The 23538-nt window shown below is 40.9% G+C and overlaps 2 protein-coding genes across 9 annotated transcripts in view; both read right to left on the bottom strand.

Moving 5' to 3' along the window:
- The window catches only part of LOC128749344 (plexin-A1-like), a 130836-nt gene extending 129312 nt beyond the window's left edge, over positions 1–1524 (bottom strand). For 7 of the 8 annotated variants that reach the window (XR_008412923.1, XM_053848864.1, XM_053848860.1 and 4 more), the window contains exon 1: positions 1387–1524. The gene's annotated coding sequence lies outside the window, so the exon portion shown is untranslated. The remainder of the gene's footprint in view (positions 1–1386) is intronic. The other variant, XM_053848861.1, reaches the window with a different exon arrangement.
- A 320-nt stretch (positions 1525–1844) lies between these two features.
- Positions 1845–23538, bottom strand: part of LOC128749413 (MICOS complex subunit mic25a-like) — a 29957-nt gene continuing 8263 nt past the window's right edge. Inside the window, exons 5-8 of the mRNA XM_053849009.1 lie at positions 23004–23087; positions 19081–19151; positions 12972–13107; positions 1845–1991 (exon numbers count right to left, since the gene is read on the bottom strand). Coding sequence (XP_053704984.1) covers positions 1968–1991; positions 12972–13107; positions 19081–19151; positions 23004–23087 — 315 coding nt within the window. The 3' untranslated portion in view covers positions 1845–1967. The remainder of the gene's footprint in view (positions 1992–12971; positions 13108–19080; positions 19152–23003; positions 23088–23538) is intronic.

Consider the following 23538-nt stretch of genomic DNA (forward strand, 5'->3'; position numbering starts at 1 on the left):
TAATTGGGTATGACATGGGATCAACAGGGAGAAAGCAAGGACACATTTGAATGCCCTCACCGTCGACTTCCTCATGTCTCTTTTCTAACCACTTGCCATCCAGCTCGCTGGCTTTGCTTAACAGGGTTACCATGGCAACACAGGCAGCCTTTTCTTTTCCTACAACATTTCTTTTTATTAAGACGGGCTGCCAGAGAACGCCAGCGTGTTTGCACGAGAGATCTCATGTGCAAACAGGGGAGGCTTGTCTGGTCTCAGTGCTCCAAGCCCTATTACCCCAAACTCAAGAAGCGTCCACAAGAGCAAAGTCTGTCATGACTGCACACTTGTGTTTGACGGGCTGCAGCTCACACATCATCTCCATCACACGATTAACGTTGAATCATATTGAAGGTAGTGAGAGGCCAGTTTGGCTATCAACAGGGAGGAAACATTCCTACCCTGAAGAAAACATGGGATCTGCTCAAGCTTGTGGCTCAGACTGGCTGTTATGTCCTGCTTTTATTTGGGATTTCTTGGTTTATCACTACTTCCTACTGTGTGTCTCTGGACTATAAGCTTGACATCATCATCTCCAACAGTCGGTACGTTCTTGAGGTCATAGATTTACTCCACCTCCTTTCTCTTGCGCTATAGATATTCTTTCAACTTCACTTTTCGCAAGTATGAGTCAATCACCACGTCTAACCGATTTATCCTAAAGCCCCAAGGGATTCGATGTAGGACATTTTGGGCACCTTCTCACTGACGTCTCGACTACAGAGGCTGCTGACACAACCTCCTCCTCCTCCCCACAAGATTCTACAGATTATGTTTTGAACACAGTGAACCAAACTACCTCAGATTCTCTTGTCAATGTAAAGACACTTGTGCTGGCCACTCAAGTTGCAATGCAAAAACCTTCAGCACGGTGAGCTCAAAATGATTCAAGTGTTTTTCGGCATGTTGATGCCTGAATCATATCAGAAATATCCAGAAAAATACTGAGCAAAGTTTTCTTTTGGAAAAACAAAATCAAATAACCTTTAATAAAGAGGAAAAGGCAAAACATCACACAACACATTATTTGTAATGATTCGAACTGAAATGTTTTCAGCAGCAAATTGCCCTGCTGAGCTGAAAAATCATTTTAATTAATAGTTTGGAGGCCATTGATTAAATGTGCGAGTACTTTTTTTAAGACTAAGTGAATGCGTTTTTCCTTTCTTTAAAAGGAATGCAGTCTTTTCACACTGAGTGGCAAGCGACGTGGCGTCTGAATTTTTGTAATTTATTCATTTATTTCCCCGATAATTGTGGATGTTTTCACTTCATATACTTCAGGATGAGACTAGAGGTCGTTTTTGAAGAAGCCTTTGGAAAATAAAACAGCCATTTCATACGTACTCTGTGAATAACTCTGTACCAGAGTTGCTGAATTTCCTTGGATGGAGTGAGGTTCCTCCTCTAGCTGGGGGGCATTTCTTTGACAGCATTTAAAATGTTGAAGACCTTCGCTCGACTGGGGAAAAACAGCTTGTAAAAATGTCCCAAATAAGTTTCAATTCATGAAGATGGCAGGTTTGTCTCAGGAGCTCCAGCTCATCCTGTGAAAGTGACTTCAGGACCAAGGCCAGCTCCCACTGGGGTCAGCAGCACAGCCTGTTTGATGAGCTACAGAAACAGTAGAAATCAGTATAAAAAAGGGAAACATATTATTGTCGTAACAGCTTTGGACCATAAATCCCTTCTGTCCATGACCTTCTGAATCAGAGCAATTACAGACCTCACTCCCACACGTACATCATTCTCAAAAGCCTTCTTGTGAATTAAAAAAAAGTGCAGCATCAAAAGAGATATAGTGCATTGGTTGAAAAAATAAAAACAAAATACAGCAGCCTTTTAAATGAACGTTACATGCTTGACTTAAAAAAAAAAAAAGCAGCAGGTGGCGCACTTAAAAGCCTGCACACTTTTCCGCCTCCTCTTCATCCGTGGTTGGCCAGCAGGGTCTGGAAAACAGTAAGCAGAAGGAAGAACAAGACAGAATGAATTTACATGGCATGGCTTCACTTCAGGTGCAGGGAGCAGAGCACAAGGGGAGTTCACAACAAACACCAGTCCCTTTCATCTTCAATAACTCTAATAGAGATGAGAGGCGGGATGATGGTGGTGGTGAACACATGTAGTGGTAGTTAACTTTTCTGTCCGTGACATTTGCCTGAAGTAGAAGTTCCCTTTACATTTAAAGGTCAGTGGAATCAGTGTGGAGTCTTCAACATTAAAAACATATTATTTTAGACCATGAATGCCTTTCCATGTGCAATACCTCTGAGATATATGCAAAGACGTGACCATGGAGCATAACAGAGTGACGGGTCATGAAGCCTCATGAAACATTGTCCTCATTTTTGAGCTAAGTGGGTGGGATACTCAAAAATATATCTCTGGATATCAACAACCTTTTCAATGAAACCCCATACAAGAGCAACTGCGGAGCTCTGGAAATGAGGACACTATTTCATGAAACTCTTAACCACTCCATTCTTTTAAAATGATATTGGACCCGAACCAAAAAGTTAACAATGTTTGGCTTTTGCAACTTCACCTGACTAAACACGATAAAAGAATCTGGAACAGAACAGCATTTTATCTGTTCTGTTAACTATAATATCAGGGATGCACCAAATGAAAACATGTCGACTAAGTTGAATCACAATTTATGAATACTGAATATCTCTGGGTGTCATTTATTCATTTATTTATTCATTTTAATATTGCAGAAATAGTCTGTAATACGTTTTGAGACCAAGTAAATTGTATTGAAATATTGCTACACTCTAAAATACCCAGTTCACACTTTATGCAGACTGAATAACACTTGGAATGAGGCGTCACCATGACGACAGAGCAGGTCGCGCTTGATACCCGACACCACGAACAACCAGGAAAGTGATCAAATAAAGAGCAAACGTGGGTTGTACACACCAAATAGTTTCTCCGACTGTGTTGAACTGCAGCGGCCTGGTCAGAGCGCGCAGTGAGCCGGCGCCGGCGTCACTGCTGAAGTGGTGGATAGGGTTGCCAGAGGGTGACCGCGGCGTCTCCGCAAATGATGACGAGAGTTGCCAGACTTTCCAGAGCGGAGCTCGCTTCAGCTCAGAGACGTAGTTTTGTTTTTGAAAAACGTATTCTGTAATACCGCGCAAACTGTTGTGGTCTGAAACTTCCCAGCCACGCCCACTCTACTGTGATTGGTCAGGAGGAAACAGGAGTGTCTCACTGCGCTCTTAAGATCCTTTTGTTTTAAAGAGCCTGACCAACCAGGCATTTGAAAAGGGCTATTGTATTTTGGTTGCAGTGTGTCAGACCTGTAAAATAGCAATGATACACTTCAGTTGGGAGCCATATGGTGCTGTACCCTACATGGATGCCATCATCCCATTGAGCCGACGGGTTTCGCAGTACGTCATCACCCATTGATATGGACCAACTAGCAAAACAACAGGTGAAAGACATGCTTTTTATTTCTTATTTTGTTATTTCAACTTCAATTCCAATATAACTTAAGGCCTTGCTCAGAAGTCGAGAGACCTGGTTCAAGTGCTTAGACCACATGAGAAACACGTGGTCTCTTCCTTTGCACAAAATGGCGTATGTGCGCTAGATCTCTGGAAGTATGAAGAAAACCCTATTGGGAGCAAGATCTACATGTTTTCCGTATCGATTCTCTCAGAGCAGTTTACCCACCAACTGATCATCAGCCAGCCACCAGGGAAGCCCAAATGCCTGCTGGATATCAGATTGAATGTCTCTCCAATTGTGTCAGAGAAACCAACGTGTTCCACTTGTGGTGGTACTTGATGCATCGGCATACTGCAGGTATACCATGGCCATATATATATATATAACCACAGCCAGGATGACGGGACAAGGGGCACAGCAATCTGACACCCCACTACGCACATACGCAACACACACACATATATATCTATATATATATATATATATATATATATATATATATATATATATATATATATATATATATATATATATATATATATATATATATATATATATATATATATGTTATAAGAGTCAACTGTGGTGTTTCTCTTTTCATTTTGTTGACAATATATATATATATATATATATATATATATATATACACAAATAAAAGGTAGTCAAGATGGAAAATCAGAGAGACACAACATGAGAGGACTGAAGAGGAGAACGTTATTGATCAGTCCACTATACTAGTCTCTCTGTGGTTTTTAATGTTTTGAATTTCACAGCAGGGGTTAACACCACGCTGCACCACTGGGATCATATGCCCTTTTACTATGTGCAAAAATACTGTGTGCTCTTTCATACAGACATGAAGATGTAATTCATACCCAACAGATTACAGTCATTTATAAGATCCCACAAGAAATAATTCTAATAAATCTAAATGAAGCCATTGTTAAACAAATTAAAAATCGTAATATTAATAGTAAATGCATGCTCTTTCATTTACTTTCTGATAGCAATTTTTGCCATTTTATAAGTTAAGAATAAGTGTCCTGGTGCATCTCCTTTTTTGGACTTTGATGTTTGTGAATCAGTGACTGCAGTTAAAACTCATTACCAATGAGTCGTATAGTGGTGTTTCTCTTTTCATTTTGCCGACAATAACGGAACCAAGTCTGTATAAAACAAAAGTGTACAATGTACGAATTGTTCTCCACCATTCAGCAGGGAATCGTGGATAAGCAGATTGTTCCAGTGATGCGAGTACTGGCACATCTCAAAACTTTCATGCCCTTTCAAAACACTGACAAAAAAAAACTTTTCTGTCAAACTCCTTTGGAGCAAAGAAACATTAAGTGCTTATTTACCAACAAAGGGACAGGATGGGAAGGAAAAGAGAAAAAAAAAATCAATCACTTTGGAGCTTGAATTGGAGAGCAATCACAGAAGAGAAGCAGTCTTCAACTTAGAAAAAGAGAGAGATGAGAATTCAACCATAAAGAAACACAAAAGAGAGGCTTGTCCAAAGTGGACCATTCTGATAATGTTGTATCTGCTGGGTGCTAACAAAAGCTAGTATATAAAAAACACCTCCCTTGTCCATCTGGTGGTCGAAGAGTCATGTAACCTTTTCCAGAGCGGGTGAGGTTTTTGTTCCCTTCTTTTTCAAAGACTAGAGTAAAACGCTCACTCGGGACAAAAAAACTAAATGTGACCATGAAAAGAATAGGAAAACACAGTCCGAGGAAAGCAGTGCAGATGCCACTCGGAAAGGTCAGTGTGAAGCAGCAGTGGGGCATAAAGGCCGACCAAACAAGCTCCCTCAGGAGATGCCCACAAGCCCACTCTCGTGACACCACAGGAGGCGGGGATGCAACACGTTTGGGGCATCACAGGTCGCAACTTTCATTTTCAGCGACACATTTCAGGCCACATCTGTCGTTTGAGACACTCACTTTAAAGGAATTGGAGTCTAATCTGAGCCAAGTTTTCAGAGAACGAGAGAAGCGATATTGATGGAGAAACGGTGGGCGTTCCTGTTGTGCCTTTACTTCATTCTTGCATTACAGAGGAGAAGAAAGGCTTTATCTCGACAAGACAATTCACTGACGGATAATGACATGAGAGACGGCGAGAAGTCCTTTTGTCATTGGGAACTAAAGACCACGCAAGAGCGAGGAGCACAACAAGTGTCACCAAATCAGGTTTCATGCCAATGTTCCATAACAGAAGAGAAGTACGACGATTCTGGCACTTCGCAGCAATAAACAGACCGGAGCAGTACTGGAACATTTCACCCTGGGAGGAGGACCTCAGGCAGACCGAGGACATGCTTTGAGTATTTGTGGCTCACTTGGTGCCAAAGTGCTTCCCAAGCCTCAGTAAAGAGGAGGGGAACGTGAGGCAAATCGAAGCCTCTTTACTTGGGCTCAAGGACACCTCTGATGAAGAAGAAAAAAAGTGAACAGAGAGATGGACCATCACTTTTAAGCACAGCACACAACGGTCACCACAGTCCCCAGATCTTTTCACTTCTTAAGCTATTAGGAAGTAGGAAAACGTCATGTTTTTACCTGTTACCGGTCCCAAGGAATTATTGAGAATATGTGTCTCAGGGTGGACCTTTAGTTGGTTGGGTTTGATCATTGTTCTCCAGAAGGAGTATCATTATTTCTTCACATTATTATTTATTTATTCATTTTTGGCAGCCATTAACAGTGAAAGGACATTTTGAAAAACGACAGAATAGAAAAACCTGTTGCTTCAGTTTTCCTATTAAAAAAAAACACCTTTACGGAATTAGTTATCGGGCATTTAGTTTATTCAAACCCTCAATTATTGAATCAATTTTGTATTCTTCTATGAAAATGACAACAACACAGCGCTGAATGTGCAAGTTGACTATAAAAATCATCAAATCAAATAAAGACTTTATTTTATGACAAGGAAAAAAGAGAAGAAAAATGGGAGAAACTGATGTTCTTTCTAAATGCCACAATGAAAAGGACTGCTAGATTAAGAGAATAAAAGCACAACACACAAGGCCAGCAACAACAAAAGAGAAGAGGAGTGGCATGAAAGCAGGCGACTTTGATGGTTTATGATGGCGGGGAGCTGCTCCGCACAGTATGAAAATGAAATCAATAAGTAAACTGTGGCGCAGAGTGAGGACAAGAATAGAGTTTGAAAAAGACAAACAGATAGGAGACAAGAAATAAAACAAGGAAGACAAAGAGAGCGCGGATTGGGCATGGAGAGTGTGTGGGGGTGAGTGAGAAAAAAAAAAAAAAAAATCTGTTGCTTTGAGACGTAGAAGCCAGATGAAAGTGTGTTGGTATAGAGGAAGCGGCGGAACGAAGAAGAAAAATTGACAGATGAAGGGAGACTCATTAAAGATAGATAAAAAAAAGCAAACACTAAGGGGGAAAACAAACTGCAGATCAGGAAGATAAAACAACTGACAAAAGCGGGATAAAACTTTTCGACTGTGAATGTGAATTGACTTTGAACGTGTGTTGAGGTAAACACACTCCAATAAATTATGCAAAGCATCTCTTCAGATGAAGTTTATTGCACAACCTTAAAGTGTGGCTAAAATCTGTTGTATTCTGATTCTTTACTTGCTGTGTCCGAAGCGCACACATCATCGGTTTACAATGAATGCGCAACAAGGACTACAAAAATGGATGGCCACGACAGCCTTCATTATTACAGAAAGCACATATCACACCTCAATAAAGCAGCCTTTATTCCTCCGACTGAGCAGTGGGTTTGGGATGTAAATCAAGCTAGCACTGCTGGTTTACATGTTTGCAAGTCTCATGAAAACGGAATGTTTGAAAGGAGCTTATCAGGATTTTGCGATTAAAAATGTTTTTCAAAAGTTCAAGGTTTTTTTTTAAAGCACTGCGGCAGTGAAAGCAAATGAAGCCTTCAACAAGACACCAAGTTAACAAAAATGAATAACACTTTCTCTAAACTATGCGTAATAGTATTGGTGTGAATGAAAGGTTTTATTTGATGAGTTTGGTTCTTGGGTCTCTGGTGGACAAAAGGATCAGAAGTTCCAACAGGCAGCACAAAGAGCTTTGCAGATGAGTCCTTTTTTTATTGTTTCGATGCTTTTATGACTTCAGAACTTCATTTCGAGGTGAGGTATAAAAAGTTTTGGAAGCATTAAGCAACAAGAGACAAGATAATGAGCTAGATCGGGTTTACAGTAGTCATTCCTGCAGCCTTTGAAGGGCAGGATTTTTGTTACCTTGACGCCAAACTACATGGTGTGTGAGAGAGCTGAACCGCCTCTTTCTTCTCCCCTCGCTGAATACGTCCATCCTCTGTCAATCACTCAACCTTTACTTCATGACCACAGTTGCCCAGTGTATTCAGCCATGTCAAATTTCCCTGTCAGCTCTGTGTTCCTCCTCCACATCTCACCACAGTTTATTGCCTTAGGTTGGCCTCATGTGTAAGGAGAATGGTCAACATCACGACACAAAATGACCAAAATTATTACGCTCCTTTTAGCATTTTATTAATCCAGTTTAGTTCCTAAATGTGTCTGAACTTTGTTAGTTCTAAGAGCAGCTGAGGTGTTGTCTCCCGAGCGCAGGAGTGCGATTCAACTGCAAATAAATCTGAGGGTGAAAGAAAAAAAAAAATCAATACCATAACTGGCTGACCATCTGTATGCATTCACAATCCAAAACGGATTTGTTGATACACGTATTTTCAAAGTTTTATTTGTGTGAAATCTCACTTCTTCACACTATAGGCAATGCAGTCTGCTGAATAGACAGCACCGAACATAATAGACTGTTTCAATCTGAATGGCACAAAAAGCATCCCTGAACTGAAGTGCTACATTTATGGCATCATGCTTGAAAGCATCTTTGTGTTCCAGTCAATAGTTCATGTTATTCATATTGGACACATTTAGTCGATTTCTTTTCAACTCACAAATACACACAATGGGAGAATATGAAATAATTTAGGCTCTGATGCTTTACTGGCTTCACAGGCATGTATTAATGGATTTTCCAGAGGATCAGGACCATTGAAAATGGCATTGTCCATACTTTTCTCAATGGAGTTTGTTCCCTGAAGAAACTTCAGGTACAGGTCCACAGGTTATGGCGCAGGTGGAGACCAATGTCTGGAATAATTTGGTGAATTATTCCTGAGCACTGACACAAATAATGAACCCAACTTCGAATTACACTTTACCTACTTTACAATTGTCTGGTAAAGCGCTGGTCATCAATAAATCCCACGGAAAAACTAGCACGTCAAACCAACCTCCATGCAAAACTTGCAGGTGTTGACTGCAGGAAAAGAATCATTTTCTCAAGTAAATCAACATCTTTAACTAAACAGAATTACGCAACCAAGTTATTTCTTCTTTGAGAAACCTCCTTCATGTATCCATTGGGGCAGGGCCATATATCGATATATTCATTCTATTCCATGTGTTGGACACTACAGTCTCTCTTGAAACTTATTAGTGGAGTTTGTCTCCAACATCATGATTTGTTTATGTTTCAATAGAACAGTGAACTACGTGTAGAGATGAGAAATTCAATGTTTCAGGTCTCTGGTCTCTGTCAAACAAACCAAAAACATGGCGGACACAGCAGATAGGGAGCTCATTGAGGAGAAAAAAACAACAACGGAATATTGAGCTGGCGATGTTTGTAATTCAATATTAGGGAGCTGCAAGACCTTTTCTGTAAAAGCCACCACTCATCGGTTCTGTCCATCAATGGAAACACATCTTTCTCACTGCTTGCAGTAGCTGCACAACGTTGGCTCGAGGAGACCTTAATAAAACTGAGTGATGTTTTAGTTGCTCCAAACATATCTCCAAACATGCCTCACTAGCTGTGCTGCACCTGTTTTTGTTTCTTTTTTTTTTCTTTTGTTGGCACTAATTTGCACTTGCAATAACAAGGGATAAAGTGTAAACTATTTCTGCTAATTTATTCAAACACCTCCCCTTACTCTCAGGGAAGGTTTTGAAATCCTAACTCCTAAATATAATGAGTTGTGATGCAATCCATGCTTGTTTTCGCTATTCAGTCAAATATATATTGGGATCGGAATTTGCGACCATCTCTTTCATTTGGCTTTGACTTGGATTGAACATGTGCTCTCACGTTGTGTAAAAAGTATCGGGCTAAATATCGCATTTCCATATTCAGCCTAAACATATCAGCAACATGACTTATTGTCCATGAACACATTGCTCGGATCTAGTATCCATGAACCTCATTGGTTTTCTCCCTTTTCTTCTTTAGCCTGGAACCATTTGTCACTCTTTGTCCTTCATCCCCCTGTATCTTAACTCTGTGGGTCCAAACCACCTGGGTCTGGTCTCCCTAACTGCGACTAATGCATCTTAGTTACTGCAGGCTATAAAATACCAAAAAAAAGTCGTTTTTTTTTTTTGTTCAGTGCACAGTCTTTTCTTACATTCTGCTGCAGCTTCCTCATGAGGCAAAAATATTTAAAGTTTCAAATATAAATGACATGTAAGAGAGTCTGAAATGTTTTCTCAGACAAAATCGAAAAAATTCAGTTCCATAAACACTTCTCTGTGTCTTTGAGGTGATGAACTTGTCCCTTTCATTCATAATTCATCAGTCTGTGTGATCAAGATACGAAAGTACGATTGAATTAAAGATGAACCTTTCTGGAAGGGGACACAAAGGGATCCCATGATCTCTCACACAATGTTTTACTTATTCAAACTCTGTGGACAACACAGATCCACATGATTTTGTTGTGGCTCATTTGAGATTGTGAAGTTAGTATAAAGAATGATCCTTGAATTCAGGTGAAATGTGAGTTTGGGTTTACAGTTTTAAAGTCAGTAGAGTACGAGACAGTGTGTCTTCAGGTGTTCAGCTCATAGACTCAAATGCCCATTTAGACTGTAACCTGAAACGGCTTTAGCTCTGTTTTTCGGTGCTTCATCCAAACAGCATAAGAGGGGCATAAGTGGCACCACAACAGGTTCACGACAACATTGTAGACACTGGATCAGATCTGTGTTCACCTTAAGAGTTTGAGGTGAATGATCCTTTGCCTGTATTTTCCCCCATTCCCAACTTGTCTTTAACACCTTTGTACTTGTGTCTACCCTCCATCTATTCTGTATTCTAAATCTCAGCCTTCACACTGATCAACACTGTCAGAGGTTGGCTGTGAAATTGCTTGAGGATTCTGCCAGGCATAAAGACCACGAGGGGGGCATGTTCCAAAGTGTGTGCGGTGAAAGACTCGGCTTTTGATCTTGGAGGTAAATGACAAGCAACTGAGGTTTATATACGTGTTGGATCTTGCGGTTCAGCATGAAGCTTAGCCTCTCGCAGGATAATAATTACCATTTATCTGCTCTGTCTCTGCGTGGTCTTGGCTTTTCTGCACTCATTTTCTACCCCACGCAGATGCACACAAACATCGACGTAGACAATCAAAAGTACACTGATAGACGGCAGGGATACGGTCTCGTCAAAGGACCTGCTGTTTTCCACTATATGTTTTCATTTCTGGAGATGAAAGGGAAAAACATATCAGGGTGTGGGAGACAATGTCAACCCAATTAATTGTAAATCAAAAGAAGCCAAACATTTTTCCATGCTCATCGCAGCAAGTCATTGCATCGCTAAATAACAATAGAGTTTCTTTCTTCACAGTATTGCAGACTATTATGATTGAAACAGGAAGGGGAGGGGAAGTGAGCGGGGAAGTTCTTGTCATTTTCCCGCTACCAGTCCAATTAATGTCTCTGACACACTTGTCACACCAGCTGCAAATAAAAGCAGCTTCTTTACAAGAGGTTGCAGCGAATCTCATCCAAGATCGGTTTAAGACAAAGAAGCTCTAATAAACTCTGTTGGTGTTGGTGCAAATGCCCGTTGTCTATGTCGACTTAGATGTTTGTATGTTCACAAAAAAATCTGCTACACTGACTTTTATCAGTGAAAATAAAAAAATAAAAACAAAAAGGATCATAATAATAATATGTTTGTTTTGTAGATCTATACGTGTATCTGTCCAGTCTCTTCAGTAAAGCCAATGTTCCCTAAATTGTCTCTCTCTGTAAGTACGAAACAAACACTTCCACAGCACTTGAATGACAGAGGGAACTACTGAGGACCTCTCGTTTTCGGTGCCTATAGCAAACCTCTTCATTGTTCTGTCTAGTGCTGATGAAATGCAAAGCAAGAAAAAGGCTCTTTTTGAAGGCAAACAAAGCATCGTGGAAAACCCTACTCATCCGCATCTTTGCACTTAAAGTGAGGCTGCAGCCAACACAGACTACTAAACACAGCGCTGTCCGCGAAGCTAAAGCGATTGTGACGGCCTTTAACATCTCAAAACGGAAGCAAAAGTTTCTCAACTTAAGGAACGGCAGGGTGAAAGTCAGGGGGATGCCTTGAGGGCTCATCAAGAAGGAAGAGCTTGATGTCTTGGTTAAAGCAGACTAGGAAGTGAAAAGAGATCCGCACTTAGACATACCCCCCTCCTGTATGATCTGCCATGCTCTTTTAAAGACTGTCTTCAAAGAGCCTTGACTTCCATGCTTGTTAACTCGCACCAGCTATCATGAGGAGGAAACACATGAAGCATGTGCAGGTCCATGTGAGGAAAGCTAGCAGACAAGAGAGTTCGGGGGTATCGTGTGCTATCTGCACTGCATGTCCACGTGTCAACATTTACTCATTTTGGTGACATGAAGAGCAGTTGGAGACACCAATACTCCACTGTAATTCCTATGAATACCAACCTTACTAAAATGATTTCGTCCCTCCCCTCAAAACGATGCAAACTTTTTATAACAGCAAACTTCAGCGCTTGATTCATGAACTTTGTCTTTGTGCATTTAAAGAATACAGCAAAAGGTCCGACTGAATAATGTGAAACGTTCAAAACTGAAGTACAAAGGACAGAATTTTACAGAGAGCATGAATAAGTAACGGCTCGCGGAGGATTAAGTGGAGGAAAATGCAAAAACGCAGACAGAGAATTGAGCAAAAGAGTATTAAAATGCACGTCTTGATCTAGCTGAAACATAGATAATAAATGTGACGAAACAATAGAAGTCTTTCACAAAATGTTGGATTCGCTTGGAAACCATATTCATGCATGCTCACCTTGCAATGTCTTAATTTTAGAGGAAAGCAAAAAATGAATGCAGTAAAAAAAAACAATTTCGGACTAACAGTTTCCCTTCACATAGAAATGATGAATGATGAATGGCAGGGATTTCAAACTACTCCGTCGATCATTCGCTCTGAAGTTGAAGCTGAGAACATGTATTTTGCCAGTATGAAGTGCATACTTTCACAAAACTTAATTCCTCCCCTTGATCATTTATGGAGCCTCATACTTGAGAAGCTGTGACTCCCATTTGGGTGTGTGAGATTATTCCAGTGTGCAACATTAGCGTTTCATTCAGATACTTCACCTACCTTTTTGGCATTATCGATACACCGCATATACTCTTTGGCCAGGTCTGAACATCTCAGCGTCTGATGGCTGTTCTCCTTATAGCAGGATAAGATCTGGGCTTGTAGGCCAACACACACTGGAGTAGTGTTGCAGACGCTAAAAACAAAGACATAACAGGGGTTAGAAATTGTGAAAACAAGTGGCAAGTAATTCTGAAACATTAGAAACACACATCAGACTGGTAAGGCACCTCTGTGAAGCAGCTCATTGCTACCTATACTGCGTATGCTGCATCAAGTCAGGTTGATGGAGATGAGTCGGCTTACAGGAGGGAGGTGGAGCGGCTGGTGTCCTGGTGCAGCCACAACAACATGGAGCTCAACGCCCAGAAGACAGTGGAGATGGTCATAGACTTCAGGAGAGTCACAGTTTCTCTGTCCCCTCTCATGTTGGCTGGTTCACCCATTCCTATTGTAGACTCCATCTGCTTCCTGGGAACCACCATCACTGAGGACCTCAAATGGGAGCCAACCATCAGGTCCCTCATCAGGAAGGCCCAGCAGAGAATGTTCTTCCTGAGGCAGCTACGGAAACTACGACTGCCGACGAAGTTGCTGGTGGAGTTCTACACGGCCATCATCCAGTCCATCCTCACCTCCTCTATGACTGTCTGGTACAACAGCGCCACCTCCAGGGACAAGAGCAGACTGCAGCGCATCGTACGTTCTGCTGAGAAGGTGATCGGTTGCAGCCTGCGACCTCTTCAGGACCTGTATGCCTCCAGGACCCAGAGACGTGCAGGTCGGATCAGAACCGACTCTTCTCACCCTGGACATGGACTGTTTGTTCCTCTTCCCTCTGGCAGGAGGCTACGGTCCATCCAGACCAGAGCCTCCTGTCACAGGAACAGCTTCTTCCCCTCGGCCGTCAGACTGTTGAATTCGTGAACAGCCTTGTTGTTGCTTTATTTTATTTTATTATTTATTTACTTTTTGACTGCACGTTATTCCAAAACACTTTCCTAGTTAGTGAGCTCCCCACTGACCATGGCAATAAATTTGATTCTGATTCTGAAGTCAGGTTTTCAGCGTTGCAGTCATGAACGCAGCACAGCAGAAGCCAAACAGTCCACGGATAAGGATATGGAGGCTATGCCAGAACACCTGCTGAACATTTCATCCATGTCCGTTTGGAACTTTTCACTTATTTTGCGACCACACAGAGAGCGCGACAGAAAAGCAGGCAAAACAGAAACTCCTTGGTGGCGGTAATAAGGAGCCAGTAAATTAACATCCACCCCCACCGCCCTCTGCAGAGCCTGATATTTATGTCACATTGAAACTCAAGTCAATTAAAGCCAAATCACACTTCATCTCCTGAGCAGAATCACTCTGATCTCAAACAGGAAAAATGTCCTATTTAAGAGAGGGAATTAGCCACGCTCAAGTGAAAATGTGGACTGGATTATAATTGGTCTCTGCCTGTCTGTCTGTCTCTCTGATTGTTAAGCGTGACAGGCTTGCTGCCTGGGTGCCACTCTGTAATGGAGTCAGAATGACTGAAGTAGAGACAAGCACATTACGGCTGCCCACGCAGGTACAGAGGGCCACGCACACACTCGCGCTCATTTACACATGTTGTACAATGTGAAACAGAAATCCCTCTTACTTGAGCAAACGTCAACCTGCACCCATGCTTTTCACTTGCGACTTGGTCTACAGGAAGAGTTGGCACTTAGCATTTAACTGAAGACACTTTTTTGGCTCATATATCCAGGGGCTCAACTGGGTGTCTCACTATCCGATGTACGATCAAGTGTGAGTTTCTCAGTATGAGTGACATATCTTTGACTTGCAGCTGATAGTGTGCAGCTCCTGCATGGCATAGATCAAGCTGCTATGGCCCCAAACGTGTCCCACAGAATCATAGTTAAGACACAAATAAGCAAACAAGTTTCCTGCACAAACTGTTTCTGGAATACATTCTGAAGAAAAAAGCAAGAGTCCAAGTGTCGAGAATCCAATCCTCACCCTTGACTGATGGACACACGGATTGACTAACTTCCTATATTTGTAACTGCGCCATGACTCTTTTTTTCAGAAAATACGACAACACATAAACACCCAGATTTGCAGCTTAATTAATAACGCCATCCATAATTTTAATCTCCGTCGAAGGAAGGGCGACAAAACATGGAGGTCTTTGGTGTACGCAGATCAGCTTAAGAAGACAATTGGAAAATGGGAAAGACACAAAACACGCCAGTGAGTACAAAAGCGTCTGGCAAAGCTCAGAGACTGATAAGAGAGATGCTTTTATCGCCACCAAAACATGCTCCAGTGTGTGAGAGTGACAGCTTTTTTTGTGTCGCGCTTAATAGCTTTGGATATACATATAACACATTGTTTGTCTTCCACACCATTCTTATTTCTATCCATTCGACTACAAAGTATTGGACATCTTCTTGCGTATGAAGCTGGTAATTAGAAAATCTTGTTAACACAACGCTGTGATATTGCACAAGAAAGAAGCATAAACAGCAACAACATGGTGACAGACTTAATGACTATCTGGTGGTTGTGGAAGAAAAGTGTAAACAGCTCGCCCCCCCCACAACCGCTAATATGTGTTTGTGTGCTGACAATGTCTCAGTAATGGTGGAGTAAACATCCGTGTTTCTACAAATAGCTGGGCAAATTAACAAAGGAACACAACTAGTGTTATTGAGGATTCATCCAGGATACCATGATGACGTGGAAAATAAAAATAAAATTACGGAGAAAAACACATTAAAGACACTATATTTCGGACAATGTCCTATGTCACACATATGACATCATATAATTCATACATCCTCTACCACATCCATTCACCTGGTTGGTTGTGTTCTCCATAGTCCCTGTACAATTCATTGTTCAAACAACGCACTGTTAATCCAGGCCATACAAAAATGAATCCCAGTACGGGCCAGTCCATATTTTCTATCTATCTTTGAACAGTCACCAATAGATAGTATGGCTCTCTACACTGCAAAAAACAATATAAAAATACTCAGTCTGATTAAATACCTACAAGAAAAAAAAAGGAAATATGAATTATTAGTATATTTAATTTAAGACTAAAACAGAAAATGGGATTATATCTGGTAGCTGCCCTGAAATAGGTTAAATCAATGACTGCATGAGTGATGTGTATCTCAACATGCTTGAAATAAGAGCAATAATAAACAGTCGAATTAAGCAACTTGTGTTTGTGCCTAAATCTGTAAACAAAATGTATTTGATGAGACAGGGGAAGAGATGTAAATGATCATATCTTAACAGTTATTTACCTCATTTTAAAAAAGGTGAAAATGTTAGAGATAGTTCACAGTGTTGAAGACCAAGAACAGAATTACAGTTTCAAAGTGTTCAACCGAACTAGATTCTTCTGTTCACATTATTCAGTCGGAGCTTTTGCTGTATACTATCTACAGTCGCTAAGCAGACTTGTGCCAAAAGGACACAAATGCATTTGTTATGGGTTAATCTACTGCAATGGACTTTGGTTTTTGGTATGCAACAACAAACAAGGCAAATTCAAAGAAAAACAGTCTGAGGTAAATATTTATAAAAATGTATTTTAGATCATTTAATGTTATGTTTTTTTTTTTTAAAAAACAACAACAAAAAAGGACAGATGTTACAACCACATATGCTATTCGGGCCAAGCCCTTCATTTTATTCAGCTGATAAATACTGAGGTCCATGTTTTCACCAAAGGGACATTTGTATATAAAATGTTGCAGTGTTAAGAGTTGGATAAACGGTGTTGAATTGGTCTCTGCATGCCATGTGATTAATAATGGCGGGGGATGGTGTGATGTGGAGGGTAATGTAAAAGGCAGAGCAGAGGAGGTGAAGAGGAAAACAGCTCGAGAGACAGGGCAGGCTCTTATCTCCAGCTTGAAGCTTGTATGCACCTGCACCCTGACAGCTATTCAATTCAATGAGAGGACACATCCTCTTTTCTGTCCATATCTTGTATCTGCACGCTAAGCCGTCACCCACCACTCCAATCCCATCACAAGCCGAGGAAGTCCAGATAGGCACAAATAAACCAAATCCATCTTGTCTCTCCGAAATTACTGAAGTCGAGTGCAGAAGCAGTTCCTTGTTAAAGCTTTGCATCGATCAAGGCCGTTTTCTGCTCGAATGTAACAGGACTTAAATTCGACTCCAAACACTGCTTTGCAATGTTAATAACAGAGGATGATTATTAGGGCTATGAAAGCTACAGAGAGTCGCTCATGTTTAATTGTAACAGATAGCAAACGCATCAGCTTTATCTGGGAGTTCTTCTTGTCTGAATCCATCTCCTCTCACTCTTTTTCTATCAGCTGGAAGACGACGGCTGTCTCCCTCCCTCTCCGACTCTCTGGATCTATTGGACTAAAATGAAAAAAATAACTATCCACCTGCCTTCTAATGTCAATTGAATATTTTCACTAAGACACGCAACACCACAGTTTGACAGTTTATGTTAGTGCAATAAGGTAATGCAGTGGTCAACACAGCAGCAGCAAAGTGGAAGACCATGTGCATTATTTGGTGTTAACTTACCACCAAAACAATAAGTTTCCACTGCAACCAAAGATCCTTCATTGAAGACAGTCAACTAGTCGAGGCTGTATAAGGGGACATCATCTGTGCAAACAAAACGAAGCCTCACTTTTGACCGCTTTCCGATTCATCGCACTTCAAACTCCTCCATGAGCATGATGAGTGAGACATGCAAGGGAGAGTCAGGCTTCTCAGCCAGCAACTGTCATGTAGTTGAGAGTATGAGTTAAGTGGATGTGAGGGCAGATCGGTGAGGTGTTTAGAATAGCGCCGGACCTTTTTCAACAACAAGGGATGCAGAGAACAGTCTCATTCAACACAACTCATGAGGAATTGATTTGATTTTATGTTCAAACTTGTGAGATAATTCCATGACATGTCCTTTGTTTAATTACTTTTAAAAAGCCACTTCACTGTTGTCTTTCAATGTTTGTGACAGAAGCTTGCCACAACCTGCCTTGTTAATCTGGGAATTGGTTTCTTTGACATGGCGAAAACAACCAAAACAACTAAAGGCAACTTTTCTACCTTGAGCTGAGGAACGTGCCATAATCACCAAATCCGAAACAGACAGAAGAACAGGCAGATGGATTATATCCCCACATAAACCAGGGAACATTCACTGCGACTCAGTCAGAAATGACGACAGTGGCGAGGAAGAGAAGCTTGGGGCAACAGCTGCTTCAGTTGTTGCTTCCAACATCGCAAAACGTGAGACGAGACTCTAAAAAAATAAAGCATTTCTGCCAGCAATAATGCACAATAACACTCTTTTTGTTGCACAAACACATGAACATTATCTCATCCTAAATCAGAACCAGCAGAGAGGATTAGAAGCATTGGTGCGTCCCCCAAAGGTAGAATCACCTGTTTATTATTATCAGTACGCAGCAGATACATATTTGCATGACATTAAAAGCATCCGACAGCATTAAGTCACTCCTGAGGAGCTTGTGAAAACACATTAAAGAGAGAGAGAGAATAGTCTGGGGCACCATTTCCATCATTAGTTCTTCCAGATTAAAATTGCACGTATGAATTCAATTTTCATCCAATTAGTTTTCTGCCACTTGATTTACATTTTCTGAAAATTGTGTCACCGTGTGAGTCAGGTGCAGTGCAATTAAAAGGACCCGGATTGGACGCTTTGTCTTTTAAGAGCGCGTCCAAGCTCTCAGGTGAATCACAACTAGGTGTTATACACACCGGAAAAGCAATAATGAGCGAGCCTTCCCCAGGCTGTGCGTCATGACAAATCCACAGTGAAACATGAGGTTGGGTGCTGGGGGGTGTTGTTAAAATCAACTCAATTACAGCAGCTGATTTACACACCTGTCACATAAGACTGCTTTCTCTGGAGAATGTTCACATTTAACTGGAAAGCAAAGGGGCGCAGGAGGAGATGCTTATCTCCCAATTCTCATTTGTCTGCTGTGTGTGTGTCTATATGCAGATGTGTGGCACAAGCTCCAGGGAGTAATATGTATTTAGTCTTTTAATCACAAATTAGTTTGTGGAAGTGACTTACCTCACGTTGGCCTCAGCCTTGGAGGCAGCTTCATGGAATTCCTCTTTACTCTGTTCATATCGGGACAAATTCTGGAGGAGAGGAGAAAACCGGCAGAGAGAATGAGCAAAAAGTGAACAACAAACTTTATGAATTTCCGCATCACTTGAGTCCAAGTGGCTTAGGAACCATTACATTTAAGGTAAGATTGTTTTTTTAAAACCCTTTTACCTTGCAGAAGAGATGATCATGGAATGAGAAATGTGGGCTCATGGTGCAAGCCTTTACTGTGGCTAACTACTGTCTTGAAAGATTGACGCTAAAGAAGAAGCCTGTTCAAAGACCCAGCCTGGATGTGAACATTCATGTAAGAATCTGCCTTCGCTGGAACTGCTGTCAATTTTGTTTTTATCAACAAACTGCTTTGGTGATAGTTATTTGTGATCGGTTGAAACAAGAAGAGACTCACAGTCCATTTAGTTCTTTAAACAGACATTTTCGAGTTTAACTGAACTTGATATAAACTGCTATTTTTGACAGGACACTTCAATACTAGTACGCAACTAGTATGCAAGACTAGAATGTGCCCCTTTAAGGAGTTCGGATTTTATTTTTGCAAGCACTTCACACTGCCTGACAGGTCAGGATGACACCGTGACTTGTCATCCATGATCTTTGGTTCACATTTAGAACTGGATATTTTTGTTTTGAATTTTATTTTAAGTCTGCAGTAGAACATTTCACCATACAACTCTGCTATTTGCGAACCTAGTCAATCTGAAAATACCTTTTTTAAGCAGATAAAGAGTCCAAAGATGGTCAGAGGTCCAATATCATCACAAAGGTTCCCTTGCAGCACCACCCACTCACGACTGTTGCCCTCTTGAACTCAATCTCTCACGCTTGTTTCACACAGCTCCAGGACAATCCAGATAAACAATGAATTGGAAGTTGGCACGACGAAGTCCGGACTAGTGATGGAGTCGATACAAACGCAAACACCTCGCAGTGTGCAACTCAGGGTGTGACTCCAGGCCAACTCTACCTGAGCAGAATGAGGTCCATAAAAACTCCATAATCACTTCTACAATTTCTCTCTTCGCTCATAGATGAACAAAAAACTGGATTGACAGGTGATCAGTGCGCCAAAAACAGCAAAGCAGATGATGATATTTTGAAGCGGGAAAAAAACAAGCAACTGATCCAAGCAACTACAGCCTCTTTACTTCAAATCCTATGAGCTTAGGAAGCCACGCACCCGATACCAGAACCACTGACTCAACATAATTTCCTTATTTAGCTGGCAAACACTGCCAGCTGTGCAGTGGAAGGATGGGGATGACAATAGAGTGAGCACTAACCACGTTTAAGAAAGCTTCCTATATTCCTTCTCTCTCCCGCTCTTTGTTTCATAAGTCATTCAAAAAGAGAAAATAAAAAGAGAGTTATTGTGTGAGCTTGGACATGACATTGAACTGTAAACACATGTCCACCATTACTGGCAACATTGAAGTATCGTCACAGAGAAAGGGATGAGTGACACTTGATAAACAAGCAGTCCATCTCCATCACTGGCTGTCAATTCAAATAATGTAAATACACGTGAAAAACACTGACTGCAGTCAACACAAACTACACGTCAGCTTTGCAACCCCATCATTTAGTACAATCACATCACAAATGACTGACTTGTTTCATTTCCAATGGCACATGATGTAGCAGACAGCGTGGTGTGTGAGGAAGGAGCCCACACAGGTAGGCAGGCTATTCTTGAATATAACTTTAAAAGAAGAAGTGTTTTAACCCACACGTTCTCCTACTTCATCTAACCTTTTTACTTTGACCTTCACGTAACACATTCACACGTACTATTGACTGTGTGGAGGCCTGTGTGGTGTGGAAGCTTGCACTTCAGGAGATGAGTCTGAGGCGTTGTGCTTGCGCTCTTCTGCAGTTTGAAAAGGCTCACAAAGATCACTAATGGAACCATGACTCAGTTGTCATCGACGTTCTATCAGCTGTTAAAGGGTTGGGGCTCTACTATGAAGCACATTTATAATCATACTCATGAAAATTAAATTCAGAGAAAGAAGCGGGAATAAAATCGTGTCGCATCAGTGGCAGTAGTTTGACAAGGACAAAAGACTTCAGCACCAAAGAATAAAATCTGATCAACTATTCTAAAGATTTGGTGGCAGAATAACAACATAAAGGAAGCATAAACTGTGATATTTTGTTGTCAGTACATCACAAATCTGAATATTTAGTGGGATGGATAACACATCAGGCAACCATTCATTTTAGATCATGGTACTCATCGACAATGCTATGTAACAATTGGCAGATGGATCTATTCTTACAGAATTTAGTCTGACTTGATTTCTACCGGATCAGGGAGCAACACAATTTAAATTGGCTCAGCCTTTCACATTATGATCTAAACTAAATTCCCTACACACACAGCTCCGCTCATTGACATAACCCTTTCCCCAGCCTCGCCCCCTAAACAAAATCATTCAAAACAAATGCCTAAACTTCACCAGCTCTCTTTCCCCAACTTAAAACTAATGTTGACCGTGTTGTTTTGAAGTCTTCACCCTCTATGTAGACCAGCCAAAATGTCCTCATAAAGCAAAATGTCCTCATAAGATCATTGTTGTCGAAACACTGCAGGTACGTTTTATTTAGAAATTCTTTATCCAAGCTATGTGATTGAGCACACTTGCTAAAATCATGATTTTATTTATGACGGAATCATTCAACAAAATGTCAAAAATAAAAAGAGTCACCAGGATGATGCGCTCCTTGGCAAAGACCTAATTTCCAGCACAAATCAGTTGGATTCCGCAAACAAAAATACAAAGATGAGATCAAAATTAGTCTAATTCTGTTTGTCTTGACACGTTATGACTCAGAGTTGAGCACTTTGAAAAACTTCCACGAGGAAGCACATTTTTAGAGGAGATTTCGCTTGTGGTGCCAGTCAACAAACATGCTTATTGACACATGAATCCAGGTATTTACATATCGTACACATGACGTGGGCTGGGATCGACTATATGTATGCGGAAGACACACATTCTCTCCATCTGTCTGTCTTTCTATCGTTCACACATGCCCAATGTGAGTTCTGTGGACAAACATCCTAAGCCAGCGAGCAAACACAGCTTGTGCCACCCGTCTGCCACCCTGCCATTCTTCCTTTCCCTCAACAAACGCATCCTGCTCCTAATGGGACTTTAACACACAGCCATGCATCTGACCTATGTGTGCACAGTGCCAAATAAAAAAGGAACGTTTAGGCTAAGTACAAGATGATGGGTTCAGAAATGACTCCAGGGCAGCTTGTTCGGCAGCCGCATTATGAAGAAGGGCTGAAATAAAAAGTAGACTGAGCGAGAAAGTAAAACTTGCGCTATAACCAAACAGAAAAAGAAGTCTATTGCTTGCTCCAGTGGCTCCAGAAGACTATCCGCTTATGTTAGCTCTTGGCAGACTAAAGCCGGCACAAACTCACAGTGTATTCACAAGATTTCATTCAAAATTCCTCACTTGTTCTTCAACATAGAGTTTCAGAGGGAATCAAGAAAAGTTTCACCAATTGATGGGATGGAATAAAAAGTTGAATCTTGCCTGTTAATCTACAGTCTGATGAAAGCAGACACCCAGTCTCAGCTTTTAAAAATATGATTTGAAATGTAATATTAACAGCAAGAAACTAAAGACAGAATGAAATCTTTCATACAACACTACTAAAGGTGTAATTGAATTACTTCTTATTTATTTATTTTAATATTAGAGAAGATTGAAATCGTAATTTATGGCCGTTCAAAAACACAAAAGGAGACAGTTTGAAGACTGGATTTGTCGCCAGCATTATTTGTGACTGTCTTGTGTTGAAAAATGTGCTGTGTCTATAAATGTGTGTGCTTATGATAACGCACCTTCTTTTCCAGTTTTGCCAGCTGCTCCTTGTAGAAGGCGTCCATTGCTCTGAGCTGCACATCTTTCTTCTGAAGCTGCTGAGCCTGCAACACAACAAGCGCGGGTGAGGGACCAGTAGAGTTTACAATAGGGACACGGAAAGGTAATAACACAAAAAAGCATGGGCTGCACTGAATGGAGAAAACAAGGGAAATGGTACCTGCACAAAATGTGTGAAAAACTATTTATTACCACAACGGCAAACCATGAATGAGAGAAAAATGCAATGTAAGTGCATTCCCAACACAGCAGAAAAAAAACAAGTCTCTCAGCGACAAGTCTGTCAGAAAAACAAAACAAGTCTCTCAGCGAGACCAGTTTTGTGAAGTGAAGGCAGGATATATATATATATAGGCCATTGGGACCTTTTAGTTTTTCAATATTATACAGATATTCTAAAACATGAAAAAATGATCAGATGGTTCAGTAAATTAAAAATAAAAATTAAAACAACTTGGAATTATTGAAAACCCTCTAAAGCTTTAAATTCAGTTT

This window comes from Synchiropus splendidus, chromosome 18, assembly GCF_027744825.2.
Source record: "Synchiropus splendidus isolate RoL2022-P1 chromosome 18, RoL_Sspl_1.0, whole genome shotgun sequence".
Classification (NCBI taxonomy): domain Eukaryota; kingdom Metazoa; phylum Chordata; class Actinopteri; order Syngnathiformes; family Callionymidae; genus Synchiropus; species Synchiropus splendidus.